Source organism: Gouania willdenowi, chromosome 6 (genome assembly GCF_900634775.1).
Source record: "Gouania willdenowi chromosome 6, fGouWil2.1, whole genome shotgun sequence".
Classification (NCBI taxonomy): Eukaryota; Metazoa; Chordata; class Actinopteri; order Blenniiformes; family Gobiesocidae; genus Gouania; species Gouania willdenowi.
Window position 1 is genome coordinate 44746295 of NC_041049.1, and position 17565 is coordinate 44763859.

At 35.2% G+C, this 17565-nt stretch overlaps 1 protein-coding gene across 1 annotated transcript; it reads left to right on the forward strand.

The window, feature by feature from the left end:
* Positions 1-1142: 1142 nt before the first annotated feature.
* On the forward strand, positions 1143-17090 carry slc17a8 (solute carrier family 17 member 8). The gene is made up of 12 exons (XM_028449850.1): positions 1143-1571; positions 3348-3603; positions 3726-3844; positions 7523-7637; positions 8572-8659; positions 9523-9609; positions 10998-11140; positions 11225-11374; positions 14069-14201; positions 14550-14660; positions 14804-14931; positions 16358-17090. The coding sequence occupies exons 1-12, from the start codon at positions 1474-1476 to the stop codon at positions 16688-16690; spliced, it is 1761 nt and encodes a 586-aa protein (XP_028305651.1). The 5' UTR covers positions 1143-1473; the 3' UTR covers positions 16691-17090.
* The last annotated feature ends 475 nt before the right edge of the window (positions 17091-17565 follow it).

Below are 17565 nucleotides of genomic sequence, written 5' to 3' on the forward strand. Positions count from 1 at the left end.
ATTTGCTTGAGGCTGCACAAAATGTACCGCATGTGCCTCCACACTTAATGTCTGGTTTTGGTTTATCATAAATTCATTTTATAAAACTGAAATATTATTATTATTATTATTATTATTATTATTATGAATGTTGTTTTTTGTGGCCTCCAAGTAAAAGAACAAAATGACAGAAAAATACAAAAGTGGACAAAAATATATAAAACAACAACCAAACGAATAATTATTCCCAGAAAATATAAGTTACGAAAATAGCGTACGAGGACAACAAAATGACATGAGTTTTCTCCAAAAAAACGTACAAGATGACTCCAAGTATATAGAAAAACACACAAAACAACAAAATACACAAAAATGACTAACAATAAAAATACACAAGTTTAAAATGACTTTAAAAACACATAAAATGACAACAAAAATTGCCTAAAATTACACACACACACAAAACAAAAATACACAAAATGATAAAAACATACAAAACATAAAAATATTCACGAGACAACAAAAATACATAAAATTACTCCAAAAACACAAAATACATAAAATTACTCCAAAAACACAAAATACACAAAATGAACAAGAAATCTTGAAAAAAACACATAGATTGACTCCAAAAACACACAAAATGCACAAAAGTACACAAAAAGGGCAAAAATTGTACATAATGACAACAAAAAATACACAATGACCGCAAAAACACACAAACCCTTCAGACAAACACATTTTTGTGACCCTTGTTGTGATTGAAGCTGCCCATCATCTCTATTTTTATTTCATAAACATTGTTATTGTATTTAAATTTGCTCCATGCTTATGCTCATGTGTTTAACATTCCTTTTTCCTCCGTGACATTTTGATCATTTACAAGTATGGAAAATGTAATTTATATATATATATATATATATAGTAGAATACCACTGTGACTCATTGGCTTTGTCTCACCTTACATTTCCTCCTATTTTACAACACAGTGTTCATCTACTTATCAATGCAACTAGTCAAAGTCATACATATTGAATGGTTTCTCCATTACACAGCTATCAGATGAACCTGACTGGCTGAAGGGGTGGTGCTGGAGATGATGATGCTGATGCTAATGATGTGTGAAAATGAGAGGCTTCTCCTCCTCACCCTGAGAGGATAAGGTAGTCCATGGAGAGATCTTAGGAGCTCATTGGATTTTCCCTCCATTTTCAGTCATTTTTCATGGATTTTACAAAGAAAACACCAGACCCTCCGTTTATTCCCACCTAAAGCCTTTTCACGTTGCTTCATCGTAAAGTGGAGAAGACAAAGTGATTTGTTGGTGCTCAGGGAGCTTTGGCACCACTGGAAAGTGGAGCCAGTCCCCAGTGGCACGGAGGATGTGGAAGAGCATGTAGTGGACTTCTATATCTTTGTCACATCACAAAGAGCTCCTGAGAGGAATACAGACAATAACTGGGAATAAAGGAGAAGAAAGAAAAGGAAAATAAAATGCCTTTTGGATTGGCAGGCTTGAAGGAACAGGTGATCAAACCTGGAAAAGAGGAGGTGAAGAACACAGTGGGAGACTCACTGGGAAAACTGCAAAGGTGAGAGCGTTTGGAACGACGCACAAAGGATGAGTGGTGTGTGCACACAAGTTATTTGTATAAAACAGTAGATATATACTGTATATATATTTGGAAGCTATTCCTGACTTCATGTCTACATTGTTTAGGTTATCTTTGCAAGAATGCATTTTTGGTCTAAAATAGCATTTAGATGTTCAAAGATATGAAGTCATTAAAAAACACAAAAATTACACAAACTTTAAGCAAAACCACACGAAACGACAACAAAAATACATATAATGACTCCAAAACCACAAAAATACAAAAATACAACAAAAAACAGGGTTTTTAAACGAGTTGTTATTTGTTCTGTATATTGTTAAGAGATAAATTTATTTTGAAGCTATTTCATTCCTTTTATTACTTGTTAAGGAAAAAGCTTTTCTATTATCTTAGTAAAAATAAACAACATTTTATCTTGCCTAACACAATCACAAACTTTTATATAAAGACAGTAATACATATTTTGATATTCTGATATTTACGTATATTCTGTCATGAGTAGGTTTGATATTTGGGAGACAATTTCTTTATAAATCACTTTTTCTGCTTCTAAAAATGATCGTGATTCTTATGATAGACAGAACATTTTTTTTTTTATAATTTATATATATTTATGTATTACTTTGCAGGATGAACTTAAAATAGCTTTTGATTGTCCTGGGTGCAGCTCTGGGATATTTCTGTGGAGTTTGCATGTTCTCCCTGTGCTTGCTTGGGTTATTTTTCCGTCTTTAGCTTTCCCTCACGGTTCAAAGAGATTGTCAAAATGTTCTGTCAGTGTAGGTGTGTGAATGGGTGAGTGGGTGCTACAGACTGGTGTTCTGTACTGGGTGTGACCTTATATGAGTGCTGTGATGAGTAAAAGCACACGGTCATGACCCTGTACACAGAGAAGAGCAGGGAGCCACAAACATGTCTGATTTAAGGACCACATTATCAACATTAGTGTCAGCATTTATAATAAATGACCAATCTGAGCATTAATACAAGAAAGAACAAAGGGTTTTTCTGTGTTTTTGTTGTTTTGTATTTTGTCATTTTGGAGTGTTTGTTGTTGTTTTGCATTTATTGGGGAAGTTTGGTGTTTTTTAGTTGTCATTCTGTATGTTTTCCATCATTAATGTGTTTTTGGAGTTATTTTGCATATATTGTTGTCGTTTTGTGTAATTGTTTTGTCATTTTGTGTATTTTTATTTCATTTCATTTTATTTTTTTTAAGTCATTCGATGTACTTTTAGTAGTTTATTTTTATTTTCTGTCATTTTGTATTTTTTTCTGTCATTTCATGTGTCTTATTGTTATTTTATGTTTTTGGATTCATTTCGTGAGTTGTTTTTTTTTTGTTATTTTGTTATTTTGTGTTTGTGTTTTTGAAATCATTTTGTGTATTTTTGTTCTCATAGTTTTAAGGGTTTTTTTGGAGTCATTTAATATGTTTTTGTTGTTATTTTGTGCATTTTTGTCATTCTGTATATTATTCTATAATTTTGTGTATTTGTGCTGTTGTTTTCAGTATTTTTTTGGAGGAAATTTTGGACCAAATTTAGAATGATGAGAATGAGGACTGCATGTGGCCATGTCGGCTCTAACGGATCTCATAAAAAGTCCAATAGAGATTTGAGAGGCTGTTCTGCAGCAAACAAGCACATAAGTGTTGTGAAACAGGCTTATTCATCACCAGTTCAGTTCCCTTTAAATATACGCATTATTACTAAAACAATAATACTTCATGTCTTTGATTTTTTTCTTCAGAAAAATTGATGGCAGTAATGTAGAAGATGAGGAGAACCTGGAACTGACTGAAGATGGCCGTCCAGTGGCAGCGACATCTCGGCCCGCCCCTCTGCTGGACTGTGCCTGTGGGGGTCTGCCTAAACGCTACATCATCGCCATCCTCAGTGGACTGGGCTTCTGCATCTCCTTCGGCATCCGATGTAATCTTGGTGTGGCCATCGTGGAAATGGTGAACAACAATACAGTCTATATCAATGGGACTCCAGTGATTCAGGTAGCAGGATATTACACACACACACACACACACACACACAGGATATCTCCTCCTCTGCAAAGTGCAGTAAAGAATAAGAAATTTGGTTTGTTTTCTTCTTTATTTCTTCCTCTCCCTCTCAGAAAGCTGAGTTTAATTGGGATCCGGAGACGGTGGGACTCATTCACGGCTCCTTTTTCTGGGGCTACATCGTCACTCAGATCCCTGGAGGGTTCATCTCCAACAAGCTCTCTGCCAACAGGTGACTCTGAAAGTGTTTGCCTTCTTAATGTCATTTCCATTTTCTTTTGTGATATTTATAAGTTATTGAAATGTTGTACGATAAAAGAGACGTTACTGGGAACACAATTGGATGAAAACCCTTTACATGTCAGATGAATGTGTATTAGAGTGGTTCACAATATGACGGTAAAAGTAAACGTTTTCCATATTTCCTATTGACATTTTGAACATCTCTACCAAAAACTGAGCCAATATAACGTCAGTAAAGGGTGGAACGCTTTTTCACAATTTTTCATGCGTAACTTTCACAGATATCACAAACTTGAACAATATAAAGGTAATTATGGTCATTAATAGGCTCTCCCTGTATTTATACTTAATAAATAAGAACATTAGAACAGTTCAAACACTATTCCTGAAAATAGAAAAAAAAAAAAAAAAAAAAGGTCAACATTGTGAAAAAGTGAGCCATTCCAAAAAGTGCAGCAGTTGACTCCATATTTGGTAAAGATCTTTACAATGTCAATTGTAAACAAAAGTCATCTGGCAAAATTTGGTGAAAAATGAATTAGACATAGAAACAATATCCGAGTCATGGTTCCAAAAAACCACATTTACATCACACGTCAGTCAGTCGCTCCAACATTTACTGCACATTAGGTGTAATCAGTGTTAGAATCAGATTAATAATTATACATGTACTATACATACTGTACATATAATACATTTGTAGTTTAGGAACGAACAGAGTCAAATTTCATAAAGATTGGTCGAGTATGAACCGAGATATGAAGTTTTTAAATTTTACAAATAATGAGAGATAAGGATTTAAAGATTTTTTTAAACTGATCCAGAACCAGTTTATTGATCCACATCCACTCCAAATTGTAATGGAATCCTCTATAGGGTAACGTCTGTTTTTGGTTAAAATTTTGTCATAATCATGCAAACAAACAAACAAACTTCAGTGTAAAATTTACCCCTTTTGCAGAAATAAAAAAATTGTGATACTTAAGTCTATCGATTTTCCCCCACCCTTATATGTATAGTGAATTATTGATGTGACATGTAAATATTTTATCCAACTGCATTTCTTTAAGTCAAAAAAATATATTCAAATGCATAAAAAGATACCAACTATGTAGTAAATTAGTAAATATTAAATATTACTTTGACTTTTTTTTCATTTATTGTCATTATTTTTAATTGACTAAATTACTTCTGTAATCTAGGGGTGTGCTTTGCCATCAATCTGATGATACGATACAATTCACGATTTGCATGTCACGATATATCCCAATACTAAACAATACAATATACACCGCGATATTAATCATTACAAAAATGGAATTAAATACAATGTATTTCATTTTTTTATAAACTTGCAAAAACAAGTAAATGGTAACTAATTGTAATTCAAGAATCATAATAAAAAACAAGTGGTATGTTTGTCAAACTGTCAAATAACATTTTTAAAAAAGGTTTAACTTTTGCTTTTACAACATATTCTGATTCTGTTAAGTTCATAAATGATTATTATTTATTAAAAAAAAGGAACCACATACATCTTTAAAAGTGCCCAATATGTTTTATAAAAATAAAGTTCAATCAACTTCCAAGCTAAAAGTCATTGGGGAGTGATGTAGTTTAACAAGGTCTGATGTAGTTCACTGACACATAGTGACTGGGCAATTAGTGCTGGTACAATCAAATGGGTTTTCTGTTAAAAAAAAAAAACATGATTAAAAAAATTTATTTGGACATTTTTTGAATCAATAGGATAATAGTGTGGTGAAATATCGCAATATATCGCTGAATGTTTTAAATTTTTACACCCTTAATTTATTTTGTTATTCAAAGTGTCAAAGTTATATTACAGTCCTTATAAGATTTCAAAGTATTCCAATATTTATTTCTATCATAATATTCATGCAAACCTTGCCTGATGATGCCCATTCGATGAAATATCGTGCGGTGAAATCCTTATACGTCATTGACCCATGCATTGGAGTTGGGATGCACTTTCAAAGTGTGCAGGTAAAGAGTTAACGCTGTGGCGTGAGCAGTGCTGATGGAGCAGATAGCGCTCCTGTAATAAAAGCTTCACAGGAAAGGAGGACACGCCACTGACAGAGTTAATAATGAAAGATCCTGCCTCTGATTTCTTTGTGAAACACCAGCCACTGGAATATTACAAGTGTCACTTACACAGTGTTGTGGAAAAGAGCAGCTCGAGGGTGGATGAGGTGAAGATGAGAAGAGGTGGGAGCTGAGGCAGAAACTTAGGATGCCTTTATCTCTTCTGGAGACAGACAGAGGTGTGAGATATGTCCAATAAGGCTGACAGAGATGGGCTGAGATATTTAGAGATATACGCTGCTGGCCAATATTAGCTAGCTTTCACTTAGCAGACAGCACGTGTCATTCTTTTAGCTCGCCCACTGAACTGACCACGAGTATTTTTAAAGGGACCCTCCACTGTTTTTAGAAGTTAAATGTACTTATTAAATGATTTATGCCTAACAAAACACATTAAAATGCGCCATATTCATTTTATTGCCTGGGACTACTTTACAGTTTAGGGGACTGTGTTCCGCCATCTTGAAATCACGTGATTGATGATGTCACAAGGCCCCACTGCCTGTAAATGTCTCATTGTTTCCAATTGGAATGAAGCATTCTGCCTGCTTTTTAAATCATTTGGCAGCTTTTTAGGTCAAAATGACAACTGTGCTGCTTTTGGTCGCTCTAAAAAACAGGAAAAGTTAAAGATGCTGATGTAACAATTTTTTGTTTCCGGAAAAAGGATAAAAACAGTTGTGATCAGAAAAAAAAACCGTGACCACTGGGGGCGACAGTTTTAACTCTGTGGTTTCGTAGTAGACAATGACGCAGAGAAGAAGAGCTCTCCTAAGGGACCCTTAGACTGTGTTTGAAATTGCATACTAACGTACTACACACTCAATGAGTATATACTGTCTACTATATACTATCAGTATGATTAGGAGGATGAGGATTATAAAGTATACTTCCAAGTTTCCCAAGATGCATTTGGATCCTACGACAAAAGCCTGAAGCTCATTGAGGCTAAATATCTCCGTTGATTCGCCACATTTGAAAGCTCTGAAAACATTTTAAGTGAGAAAGTGACCAAGTAGAATTTCAACATGTGCTCATTTGATCCATAAAACTCACAGAAACACATTTCACGCCAACATTTCGAAGATTTTCGGAGACCCTATTTAGGAAAGACGTTAAAAACTAATGGAACACAAGAAGAGATGCTTTTGTTTTGAAAAGGGGATGTCTGATTTTTAGATTGACGATTTTACATTCCGCTTGCAATGCATCATGGGGCGTTCTAAGTATGACTAGTGTGTCCACTTTACACTTAAAGAATGTCCCTATATAATATACATTGGGGTATTTCTCATCTACTCAATCATTTCATACTATATAATGTGAACGCACTACACTCATTTTGAAGTCAGATTTAGTATGAGTGGTATGTACTATGACATTTAGGACACAGCCTTACTCTACCTTAAACAGTGTGCAGCCGCTAATTTCAGCTCTTCTGGTGCTAAAGTTAGCGATGGGAGTTCTTTTATTCTCAGGATTTGTGCATCAACAGTCCATGATTACCCAAAGAATGAGTTCACACTGGTTTATCCACTATGTCTACGCTTCTTTGCAGAGTGTTCGGTGCTGCCATTTTTCTGACCTCAGTGCTCAATATGTTCATCCCATCAGCAGCCAAAGTGCACTATGGCTGCGTCCTGTTTGTCCGCATTCTTCAGGGCCTGGTGGAGGTAAGAAGAAAAAAGTTTCATCACTGTAGGAATGTAATTACAGCTCAATGGACTAGTTTTATATTTAGTGCAATTATGTATTTCATTTACAGATGACAATGGAAATTAGTTTGTTATACTGACATTATGAAATTAATTGAAAGTTTTAATCTTTGTTTGTACTTCTTTAGTTAATCTTTGGGTTTTCTATCCATACCTGCCCATAAACTCAACTCAAATTATAGTAATCATTGCGATGTAAGAAAAACATGAGATTTTCCCCAAAGACCCAAGACTTAACTTGAGTCAAAATTCACCAAACAGATGACCAACGCAATTAATTCTAATAGTTAAAGCAGGGGTTTTGATTGGCTAGATTTCACTGTAACACAGGTTATCTTTTTGTTTATTTACATGTAACAATGTTCAGTATTAGCTTTTTGCCACTATTTAATAATCTATTATTGCCCAACATCAGTTTTTTAAAATGGGGAATTGATTATATATACAGTATATTTAGCAAATATCAGGCAATAATATCACCCCTTTTGGTAGTGGTTCTCAAACCTTTTCAGCTGCGCCCCCCTTTGAAGAAGGAAAAACTCTTAGGCCTCCATCGTGATACATTTTTTAAAAATGGGTAAAAAAAAAACTGTGACCTTTTTTGAATTTTTTGAATTGGACTGTTGTTCTTGAAATCTAAAAAATAAAGAAAATAACATAACATTTGCTGTCACATACACAACAGTAATAAAGCACTTTAAAAAGTGCAAAGAAAAATACATTTTCTATTTTTCAGCAAGCCCACTCTAGTGCCCCCATATTTGTGTCTCGATATCTGACATTAAGTATCGGATTAAATTGGTCTGCATCTCTGATATAATTGTTTTTATTTGATTTTTTTTTTAGGTTAGTTTTAAATGTATTTTATTCCTTTTCTAATGTTTCATTTCAGGGCGTGACCTACCCAGCATGTCACGGGATGTGGTCCAAATGGGCTCCACCTCTGGAACGAAGCCGACTGGCCACCACATCCTTCTGTGGTAAGTTACGGCATCTATCTATCCATCCATTCATTAATTCATCCATCCATCCATCCATTCAACCATCCATCCATCCATTCAACCATCCATTCATCCATTCAACCATCCATCCATCCATCCATCCATCCATCCATCCATTCATCCATCCATCCATCTAACCATGCATCCATCCATTCAACCATCCATCCATCCATTCAACCATCCATCCATCCATTCAACCATCCATCCATCCATCTAACCATCCATCCACCCATCCATCCATCCATCCATCCATCCATCCATCATCCATCCATTCATCCATCCATCCATCCATCCATCAATCCATCCATTAACATTAATGTCATGATGTGCTATAGAGCTTTGTCAGTAGAAGCCTATTAAGATTTCTAAAAGCAGACAAATTTGAAGTTCAGATGCATCTTTTTCAAATGTTACCATGACAACCTATGCATCAAAACCCACTTGACATGGTCTCCTAATGAACACAGCTCTCCTGTGTCACCTGAAGAAGCTTGTGCTCCATTTACCCAAAGGAAACATCACATTACTTTTCTCTCTAAATGCACTCGACGCTCTTTACACCATTGAAAAGCTCAGAGCTTAGAAATAAGAATAAGAAAAGGCACAGAGAGTAAGTCATTTAACAGCTTTTAATCAACAAAGCTAAGACCTTTCTTTGATGTGTACTCAATGAGACTCCATAATGTATAATATAATGTGTGCTAAAGGCAGATTCTGTGTAAGCAGATGTAACTAAAAAATTAGGAGTACCTAATGTTTAAACAAAAGGGACAAAACATGATTTCCAAAATATCAGAGTGCAGCAGAAATAAAATCTGACTTAAGATTTAAACTCTTTTCAGGCTCGTACGCAGGAGCAGTGATTGCTATGCCTTTGGCCGGAGTGCTTGTCCAATATGTCGGCTGGTCCTCTGTCTTCTATATCTACGGTAAGAATAAACACTGAAAGAAAGAAAATTACTTTTTTTTTTTTCAAATAACGTAGATAAAGACATGTCAGTCTCATAGATCAATAATCAAAGGTATTGTATTTCGTCTGAAAAACAGGTTAATTTCTCACAAACCAGAGCACTCAGAGCTAATATCCTCTTTGTCAGATATTGTCAGTTATCTGGATCAGTGATCCTGATCTTAGTACTATTATTATTCACACTTTAAAGGCTTAGAATACATTTCTATACCTTTTAATAGCCTATTATACCTATTAAGTTGGTCCAAATGTATGGACACCCCTATTTTTCCAAAAAAATCTCAAGGAAATGTGCAATTCATATCTGATCTCGGTGGGATAATTGAAGAACCAACTTCACGTAACTGAGTCAAATTTAATAAAGATTGATCAATTATGAACAGAGATATGAATTATTTAAATTTTGCCAATGATGAGAAATAGGGAATTTTTCAATTTTTTTGAAAGTGATCCACGATCAATATATTGATCCAGATCCCATCCAAAATTTAATGGCATTTTCCATGACTTAAGGTCTATCTTTGGTTAAAAGTAAGTCAAACTCAATTAAGCACTTTTGATTTATTGTAATCCTCGTAAAAGACAAACAAACAAATAAACACTGATGAAAATATCTTTTTGGCAGAGGTTTAAAAATATATATATATGTATATAAATATATATATATATATATATATATATATATATATATATATATATATATATATATATATATATATGGTAATGTATTTTGTTATGATTTAAGTCTGGAATAAAATTGAGAAAAAAGTTTGAAAACTGACGGTAAATAAGATAGTCACCTACATTAACTTATACCAACAATTTACTTAAAAGAAATCACTTGAACCAAACTTCTATGTTTTTGGTCAGGCACCAGACAAACCCTCTTTTCACTCAGAGAGAATATGAATATGTATAAGTTTGAGGTCGTGATCATTGTGTTTTTTTTTTTTTTACCACTTTTCTGGGCATCTTTACTTTGTATTCCTTCCACGAGAAGTCTTATCTGTGTAGCTTTGTGGCTTTCGAGGTTGATTAAAATGATTAATGCTGATATTAGAATTCATCCGAGGGTTAACATGTTTTAATAAAAATATACTCTGCTTCTTCTGAGATATAATCTCTTGATTTATTGGTATAAATTACATTTTTCCTGTCTGGCCTCGATGACTCAGGCTGCTTTCAATTTTCATAATGAAAACACAAGAATAATGACATGGACTTGAGTTTAACTAATCTATCACAGAGTCAAATATGCTTTTTAATTTTTCAAAAAGCTGTCATGACAAAGATGATCATGCCAACGTGAATGTGATCACATTACGCCGTCTTCCTCCATCTGAAAAGGTGTTTTCGGGATCATTTGGTACATCATGTGGCTCCTGCTGGCTTATGGAAGTCCTGCCCTGCATCCCACCATCACAGAGGAGGAGAGGACATACATAGAGTCCTCCATAGGGGAAACAATGAAACAAATAAGTGTAACTCAGGTATTCCACAGCTGCTTTTCTTCCTTATATTCCCACACCATAAACATGTTCAGCTCAGACTTGGCTTTCACCTTCTATTTCCAGAAATTCCAGACTCCATGGCGTCAGTTCTTTACCTCCATGCCTGTCTACGCCATCATCGTGGCTAACTTCTGTCGCAGCTGGACCTTCTACCTGCTGCTAATCAGCCAACCCGCATACTTTGAGGAAGTGTTTGGCTTCCCCATTAGCAAGGTTGGCTTCTCATTTACATGTAAATGTTTTCTAGATTAGGGGTTCTCAACCTTGGGATCGCAAGACACTGGGAGAGGGTCGCCAGATGCCTTTAAGAAACGAAGAATATTTTTTTTTAACAATTTGAGACCATTTTTGCTTATTTTTTACCCTTTTTCTGCAACTTCTAGCCATATCTTTGCTCCTTTTAATGCATTTTTGCTACATTATTCCAATTTCTGCCACTTTTTTGCACATTTTAGGCACTTATTAACTCTTTCCACAACTTTTCCCACCTAATGTTGTATATGTTGACCTATTATTGCCACTTTTAACCTCTTTTCACCGTATTTCATGCTTATTTTTGCTAACCTAACCATATTCATGATTTTTCATGCCCAATATTTGCCAGTTTTAACTAATAAACCTTTTCACACTCTCGGAAATCTTGCTCTCGCTAAGTTCTCACGCGTGTCTTCAATGGTCCAGAGGAATTAACTCGCCTTGGCTGACAACTAGTCTGACATAGATTTAGATCATTTTTACGGTTAGAGCGTTGATTCCTTGAAAGAATTTTTGTGGAAACGTGATATCGGTCTGCATGGCAGAAATGCTAGTTAGCTGCTAAAGCTAAAGCTACACATGAGCTGATAATTCAGGTTTTTCCAGGCTTTTTAAACAGTGACCAATCAGCTGATCAGTGCGGGTTTCGCTTATCAGCCTGTTTAGTGTCCATCTTGTGCACTTCCTTCAAATTTGTAAATTTATTGAAAATATTAACTTCAAAATAATGATGAACCTGTTTAGTGAATGGTGTCCCTCGTAATTTAAGTGTTGAAGTGAAATCTCGCTTGTCCATCAATAATAATGATACATTTTATTTACAAGCACTTTTCAAAAACTCAAAGACAATTTACAGTTGTTAAAACAAGTACAACAAATTAAAAAAAGAAATAATAAAGGTAAATACAGATACAAAATACATAACTATCACAAGTTAAAAGTTTGGGAGAAGGAATGTGGAAACAGAGGAGGTCTGTCGCTTTGATACGACTTCTCCCACGGTTTTACAAAAGTGCTCAGACATGAGCATCATTCCCGGGTAGAGTAGAATTCCGCCCGCTGGAGACCCAGGTAGTCTGTGTTTTGGTGCACCAGGTGTAATCTGTGTGGAAGCCTTGCTTCTGCTGAGCTGCTCCCTTCGATTTTTAAAAGTGCTCGGACGGCCGAAAGGGCTTCAGCGGAAAGTCCTGGTCCCTCCTAGAGTCCAAATAAATGTAATATTAATAATATAAACACTATTAAAACACTAAAGATCTCTGGAATAAAATTACAAGCGCTGTTAGGTTGGAAATATCAACAGAGTGAATGAGCTTGTTTACGTTTATTTCCTTCTCGACCGACTTAAAATTTAAATGACATACCCCAACCCCACTCCCCACCATTTCTGCCACTTTTCAGCCAATACTCACTTTGAACCCTCTTGTATTACCTTTTCTGTCCGTTTTTTCCCACTCTAATTTGCAACTTTTTAACCAATTTCTGTGGTTTTTAAAATCCCATTTCACCACCTTTTCCACCATTTCAGTCACTTTTAACCCATTTTATTTCGGATTAAAACAAGGATTTACATCTTTAAGATGACTATATACTATGGCGCAAAAAATAATAAACTTCCTGGATAACAGTGGATATTATTCAGATAAATAAATAAATAAATGTTATCACAGATTCATAGAACAATAGACCATCATTTTACTGACTTTATGGATGGAACCCAAAAATCTCTCCCCTTTATTCCACCTTATAGATGACCCTGTCTCCACATGACTGTTCTTCAATGTTCATTTTGTGTTCAACCACCTTCAGGTACAGTGGGGGTCCCTGGTCTCTGGAACCTTTATTTTGAGGGTCTCGTGTTGAAAAGGTTGAGAACCACTGATCTGGTTGATCAGTGGTTCAACATGATCAGCATGATGTTTGAGCATAAATGTAATATTGGTGACATCAACCAAAGTTAAGCTCTACTCGTACTCACATTTGGAGTACATGTACTAAATGTTGGTTTACTAATGTGCGACTACACTGTAATAGTAAAGCAAAAGGGGTCACTAGGAAGCCTTATATGCAAATAATGGTAAGGGGGAAAAAGCAAATTCATGCTTGCTATTGGCTTTATATTATAACCAACCTTTGTTTGCAGTAAGTCGACTATACCTCAAGTGCATCTGTTGGCTTTACTACTTAATATAAGTAAACAACTAGTACGACCAGTGACATTTTGAGTGTATTAGTAGTGGTAGTGAACTAAGACTTCTTAAAACTAGTAAAGGTGTTTGGTATGAGTAGACCTCACAAGTAAATAAAATAATCATTTACTCTCAAAGCAATTTTATGTTAATAGTAGTATTAGTGAGCCTGAAATATGTGACTTGTAACATACTAATACTAATGTACTATTCAAAGCTTTGAGTGGTAGTATAGCTTTATATGGTTGATATCGCTGATATAAAGGTAACGCTCAAAAGGCTTTCCATACTGGATACTTTGTGCTGATGTGTTATTGAAATATGGCTTTTGAAGTCGTTGGCAGCTGCACTATCTTCTATTAGCAATGATCAAACTAAAACATTGTATGAAAACCTAGCATTTAATAAATAAATAATTAGATATAGACACTTCTTGGAGCTTGCTGACCATGTGACGTATCCACAGGTGGGCATCCTGTCAGCTGTCCCTCATATGGTAATGACCATCGTGGTTCCCATTGGAGGACAGTTAGCTGACTTCTTACGCAGCAAAAAAATCATGTCGACCACCAACGTGAGGAAACTCATGAACTGTGGCGGTACGTTTCTGTCATTGTGGTTGAGTTTTGGTTATTAATTATTATTTATTCTTGTCATTTTGTATGTACTTCTGTATTTTTTTTTACTTAATTTTGGTATTTTTGTTGTCATTTTGTATCTTTTTCTGTATTGTGTGTAATTTTATGTTGTGATACATTTTTTAAGTAAGTTTTTGTATTTTTGTTGTAATTTTTAAAAAACATATTTGGTTATTTTCTAGTTATGTTTTGTATTTGTTTTGTCCTTTTATGTATTTTTGTCGTTTTGTCTTGTGCTTCTGTGTAATATTCTGATGGGCTGTTTGATGTCTTCCCCTTATGGACGCTGATTAACCCCTACTGTCTCAGGATTCGGTATGGAGGCCACTCTACTGCTGGTGGTTGGGTTTTCTCACACTCGGGGAGTCGCTATTTCCTTCCTGGTTCTGGCTGTTGGCTTCAGTGGATTTGCCATCTCAGGTATTATTGCAAATGTTGATGTTTTTAGAAATATTTGACTCAACAAAAATCTTTACATGTGCATGTTAATCTAAATAGACTGGTTAAGATATTTTCCTCATTTGATGCTGTTTTCAAATGTCAGTGATTTTCTCTCTCTTGAGGTTTTAACGTCAATCATCTGGATATCGCTCCTCGTTATGCCAGTATCCTGATGGGGATTTCTAATGGGGTGGGAACGCTGTCTGGAATGGTGTGCCCGCTTATTGTTGGAGCTTTGACAAAAAACAAGGTACAGGCATGCACGTCATTTTCATTGCTCTGTGTGTTTGATAATCTGATTTTGTACTATTATGGCTGTCCTGCATAAACTTGTGAATCCCATTTTTTTTTTAATGAAGTTTAATTTTTTTTAAAAGTCTTTCTTTAATGCAACACATTTAACATTTCAATTGATGAATTTTAAGATTTGAATAAATGACTTGAAAGTAAGTAAGTAATTTATTTATAAAGCGCTTTTTGCAGACGAAATCACACAGTGCTGTACAGAGCTGTGGTGAAAATACAAGTGCAACATCATAATAGAATAATAAAACGTGGGTGCATATACATCATAACAGCAGCATCATAAAAGGATAAATAAAACCATTTCAAATCAAGTTAACTCAAAGCTTTGCTGAAAAGTCTTCAACAGCTTTTTAAAAGTGTCCACACATTGTGAATGCAGAACATGATTTCCATATTGAATATGTGATCAATGTTATGTCTCAGCAGAAGCAGAGTATCGTTGGTCCAATGTGATGCAACATAGAATCAATTACTCTCACATTCTTGTTGTTTTCTTGGGTATTTTTATAAACGTGTATCCACCCTCCTCATTTTAAAATAAACTGTATCCTATTGTTGATATAATTATGTAAAATGATACATTTAGACCAGAGGTGGGCAACTGTTATTACAGCGGGGGCCCACACAATGTGATTATCAAGGTCAGCATTTTGAAAAATTACCAATCTGAGCATAAATACAGGAAACAAACAACATTATTCTCATTTTGTTATTTTTGGTAATTTTTTTCTGTTTTATTGTCATTTTGTTTGTTGATATTATTTTTAGCTTTTTATATGTTTTTGGAGTCATTTTTGTGTGTGTTTTTTTTTTTTTTTTTGGTCACGTTGGTGTATTTCTCTTGTCATTTTGTATATTCTACTTTCATTTTGTCTGTTTCATTTTATTTTTGTGTTTCTGTTATCATTTTGTGTATTTGTGTTGTTGGCCTTCTACGACAAAGCTGGATCTCCTCTTATCACACTGTCTTCTGGGATTAAGCGTGTGTGTCCTGTACGACACTTGATAACTTTTCACCAAAATCAACACGGTAACTGTTGCTGAACAGCTAACCTTCCTTGGAGCAGGTTGATTTCTGTATAAGATATCACTGAGTATGGAAACCCCCTGGTTTAAGTTAACGTTTTGATAACCAGCTTCATAGTACAGCTGCTATGGGATTGTGAATGTTTGGTTAGGTGATCTTGGATATCTAAATCTAATTTTGTAGTAGTTTGTGTAATTTTTTGCGGGGTCATTTTTGTGTATTTTGTTCTAATTTGGATATTTTTCTTTCATTTTCAGTGTATTTTTCTGTCATTTTGTGTGTTTTTGGCAGTTGCAAAACAATCAGGAATGTCATACTCTTTCTCTTCTCCTTCTGTCCACAGACGCGTTTGGAGTGGCAGAATGTCTTCGTCATAGCCTCTATGGTGCATTACACGGGGGTCATTTTCTATGCAATCTTTGCCTCCGGAGAACAGCAGGACTGGGCCAACCCAGAGGATACCAGCGAGGATAAGTGCGGCATCATTGATGAAGACGAGCTGGCCGAGGAGTCGGAGCTCAACATGGACAACACAACGGCTCCCAAGATGAGTTACGGAACAACAGACAATTCATCTGGACAAAGACATGGCTGGAGAAAGAAAAGAGGAGTGACCCTGCAGGAAGAGGACGACGAGCATTATGGGAATGGGAATTACCAGGATCAGTACCAGTGAGGAGAACCATTAGAGCTCTGAAGATGGTGGAACGGCAGCAGGACACGTACCTCAAAGCATCATTTATTTATAGAAAACCTTTCAGCAAAAGTTGGATATCAGTGATATTAACCATAGTGAAGCTCTACTAGTACATGGTTTACTAGTGCATGAGTACATTCTACTAGTACAGCAAAATCATCTACTAGTAGACACTCGTGTGTTACTAGTAGTACTAGTAAATCTTTTGAGTTTATACAAGTACAATGAATTACAATTACAGTTTTGTTTAGCAGACTATTTTATCCTATTTGATCACTTACTCAACAACCCACAGTGATGCTTCCTTTTTTCACTCTCTCTTGACGTCTTTTTTTTCTTTTCTTTCTTTCTTCTTCTTTTTTCCCTTTTTCCCACAAAACTAGCCCACTTCCTTTTTTCCTCTCTCTCTTTTTTGACCCATTTTTCTTGTTTTTCCTTTTTTCCCAAAACTAGCCCGGTTCCTTTTTTTACTCTCTTTTTTCCCTTTTTTTTTTTTTTCTTTTTTCCATTATTTTTCTTTTTTTTCCCAAAACTAGCTTGCTACATTTTCTTACTCCCTTTTTTTATTTAAATTTTTTCTTCTTCTTTTTTTCCCTCCTTTCTCCCCAAAACCAGCCCGTTTTCTTTACCGCTATGCCTACTAGATGAGATATCCTTTATTAAGGGGAAATTTGCATTTCACTTACTGTACATGTTACTAGTAACATATCTTAGGTCTACTAATACTACTAGCATGACAAAACTGTCGATTATTTAACCTTAAAGGTCTACTCGTGCACTACTTTACGAGTAGAACAACATTTTTGTTTACTAGCACTACTAGTAGACTGTTTTAAGTCTGCTAGTAGTACAAG

Coding starts and splice junctions, on each gene's coding strand:
- slc17a8 (XM_028449850.1), top strand. CDS start 1,474: ATGCCTTTTGGATTGGCAGGCTTGAAGGAACAGGTGATCAAACCTGGA. Junction 11,141..11,224: donor AACAAATAAGTGTAACTCAG/GTATTCCACAGC, acceptor TTCTATTTCCAG/AAATTCCAGACTCCATGGCG. Junction 11,375..14,068: donor TTGGCTTCCCCATTAGCAAG/GTTGGCTTCTCA, acceptor ACGTATCCACAG/GTGGGCATCCTGTCAGCTGT.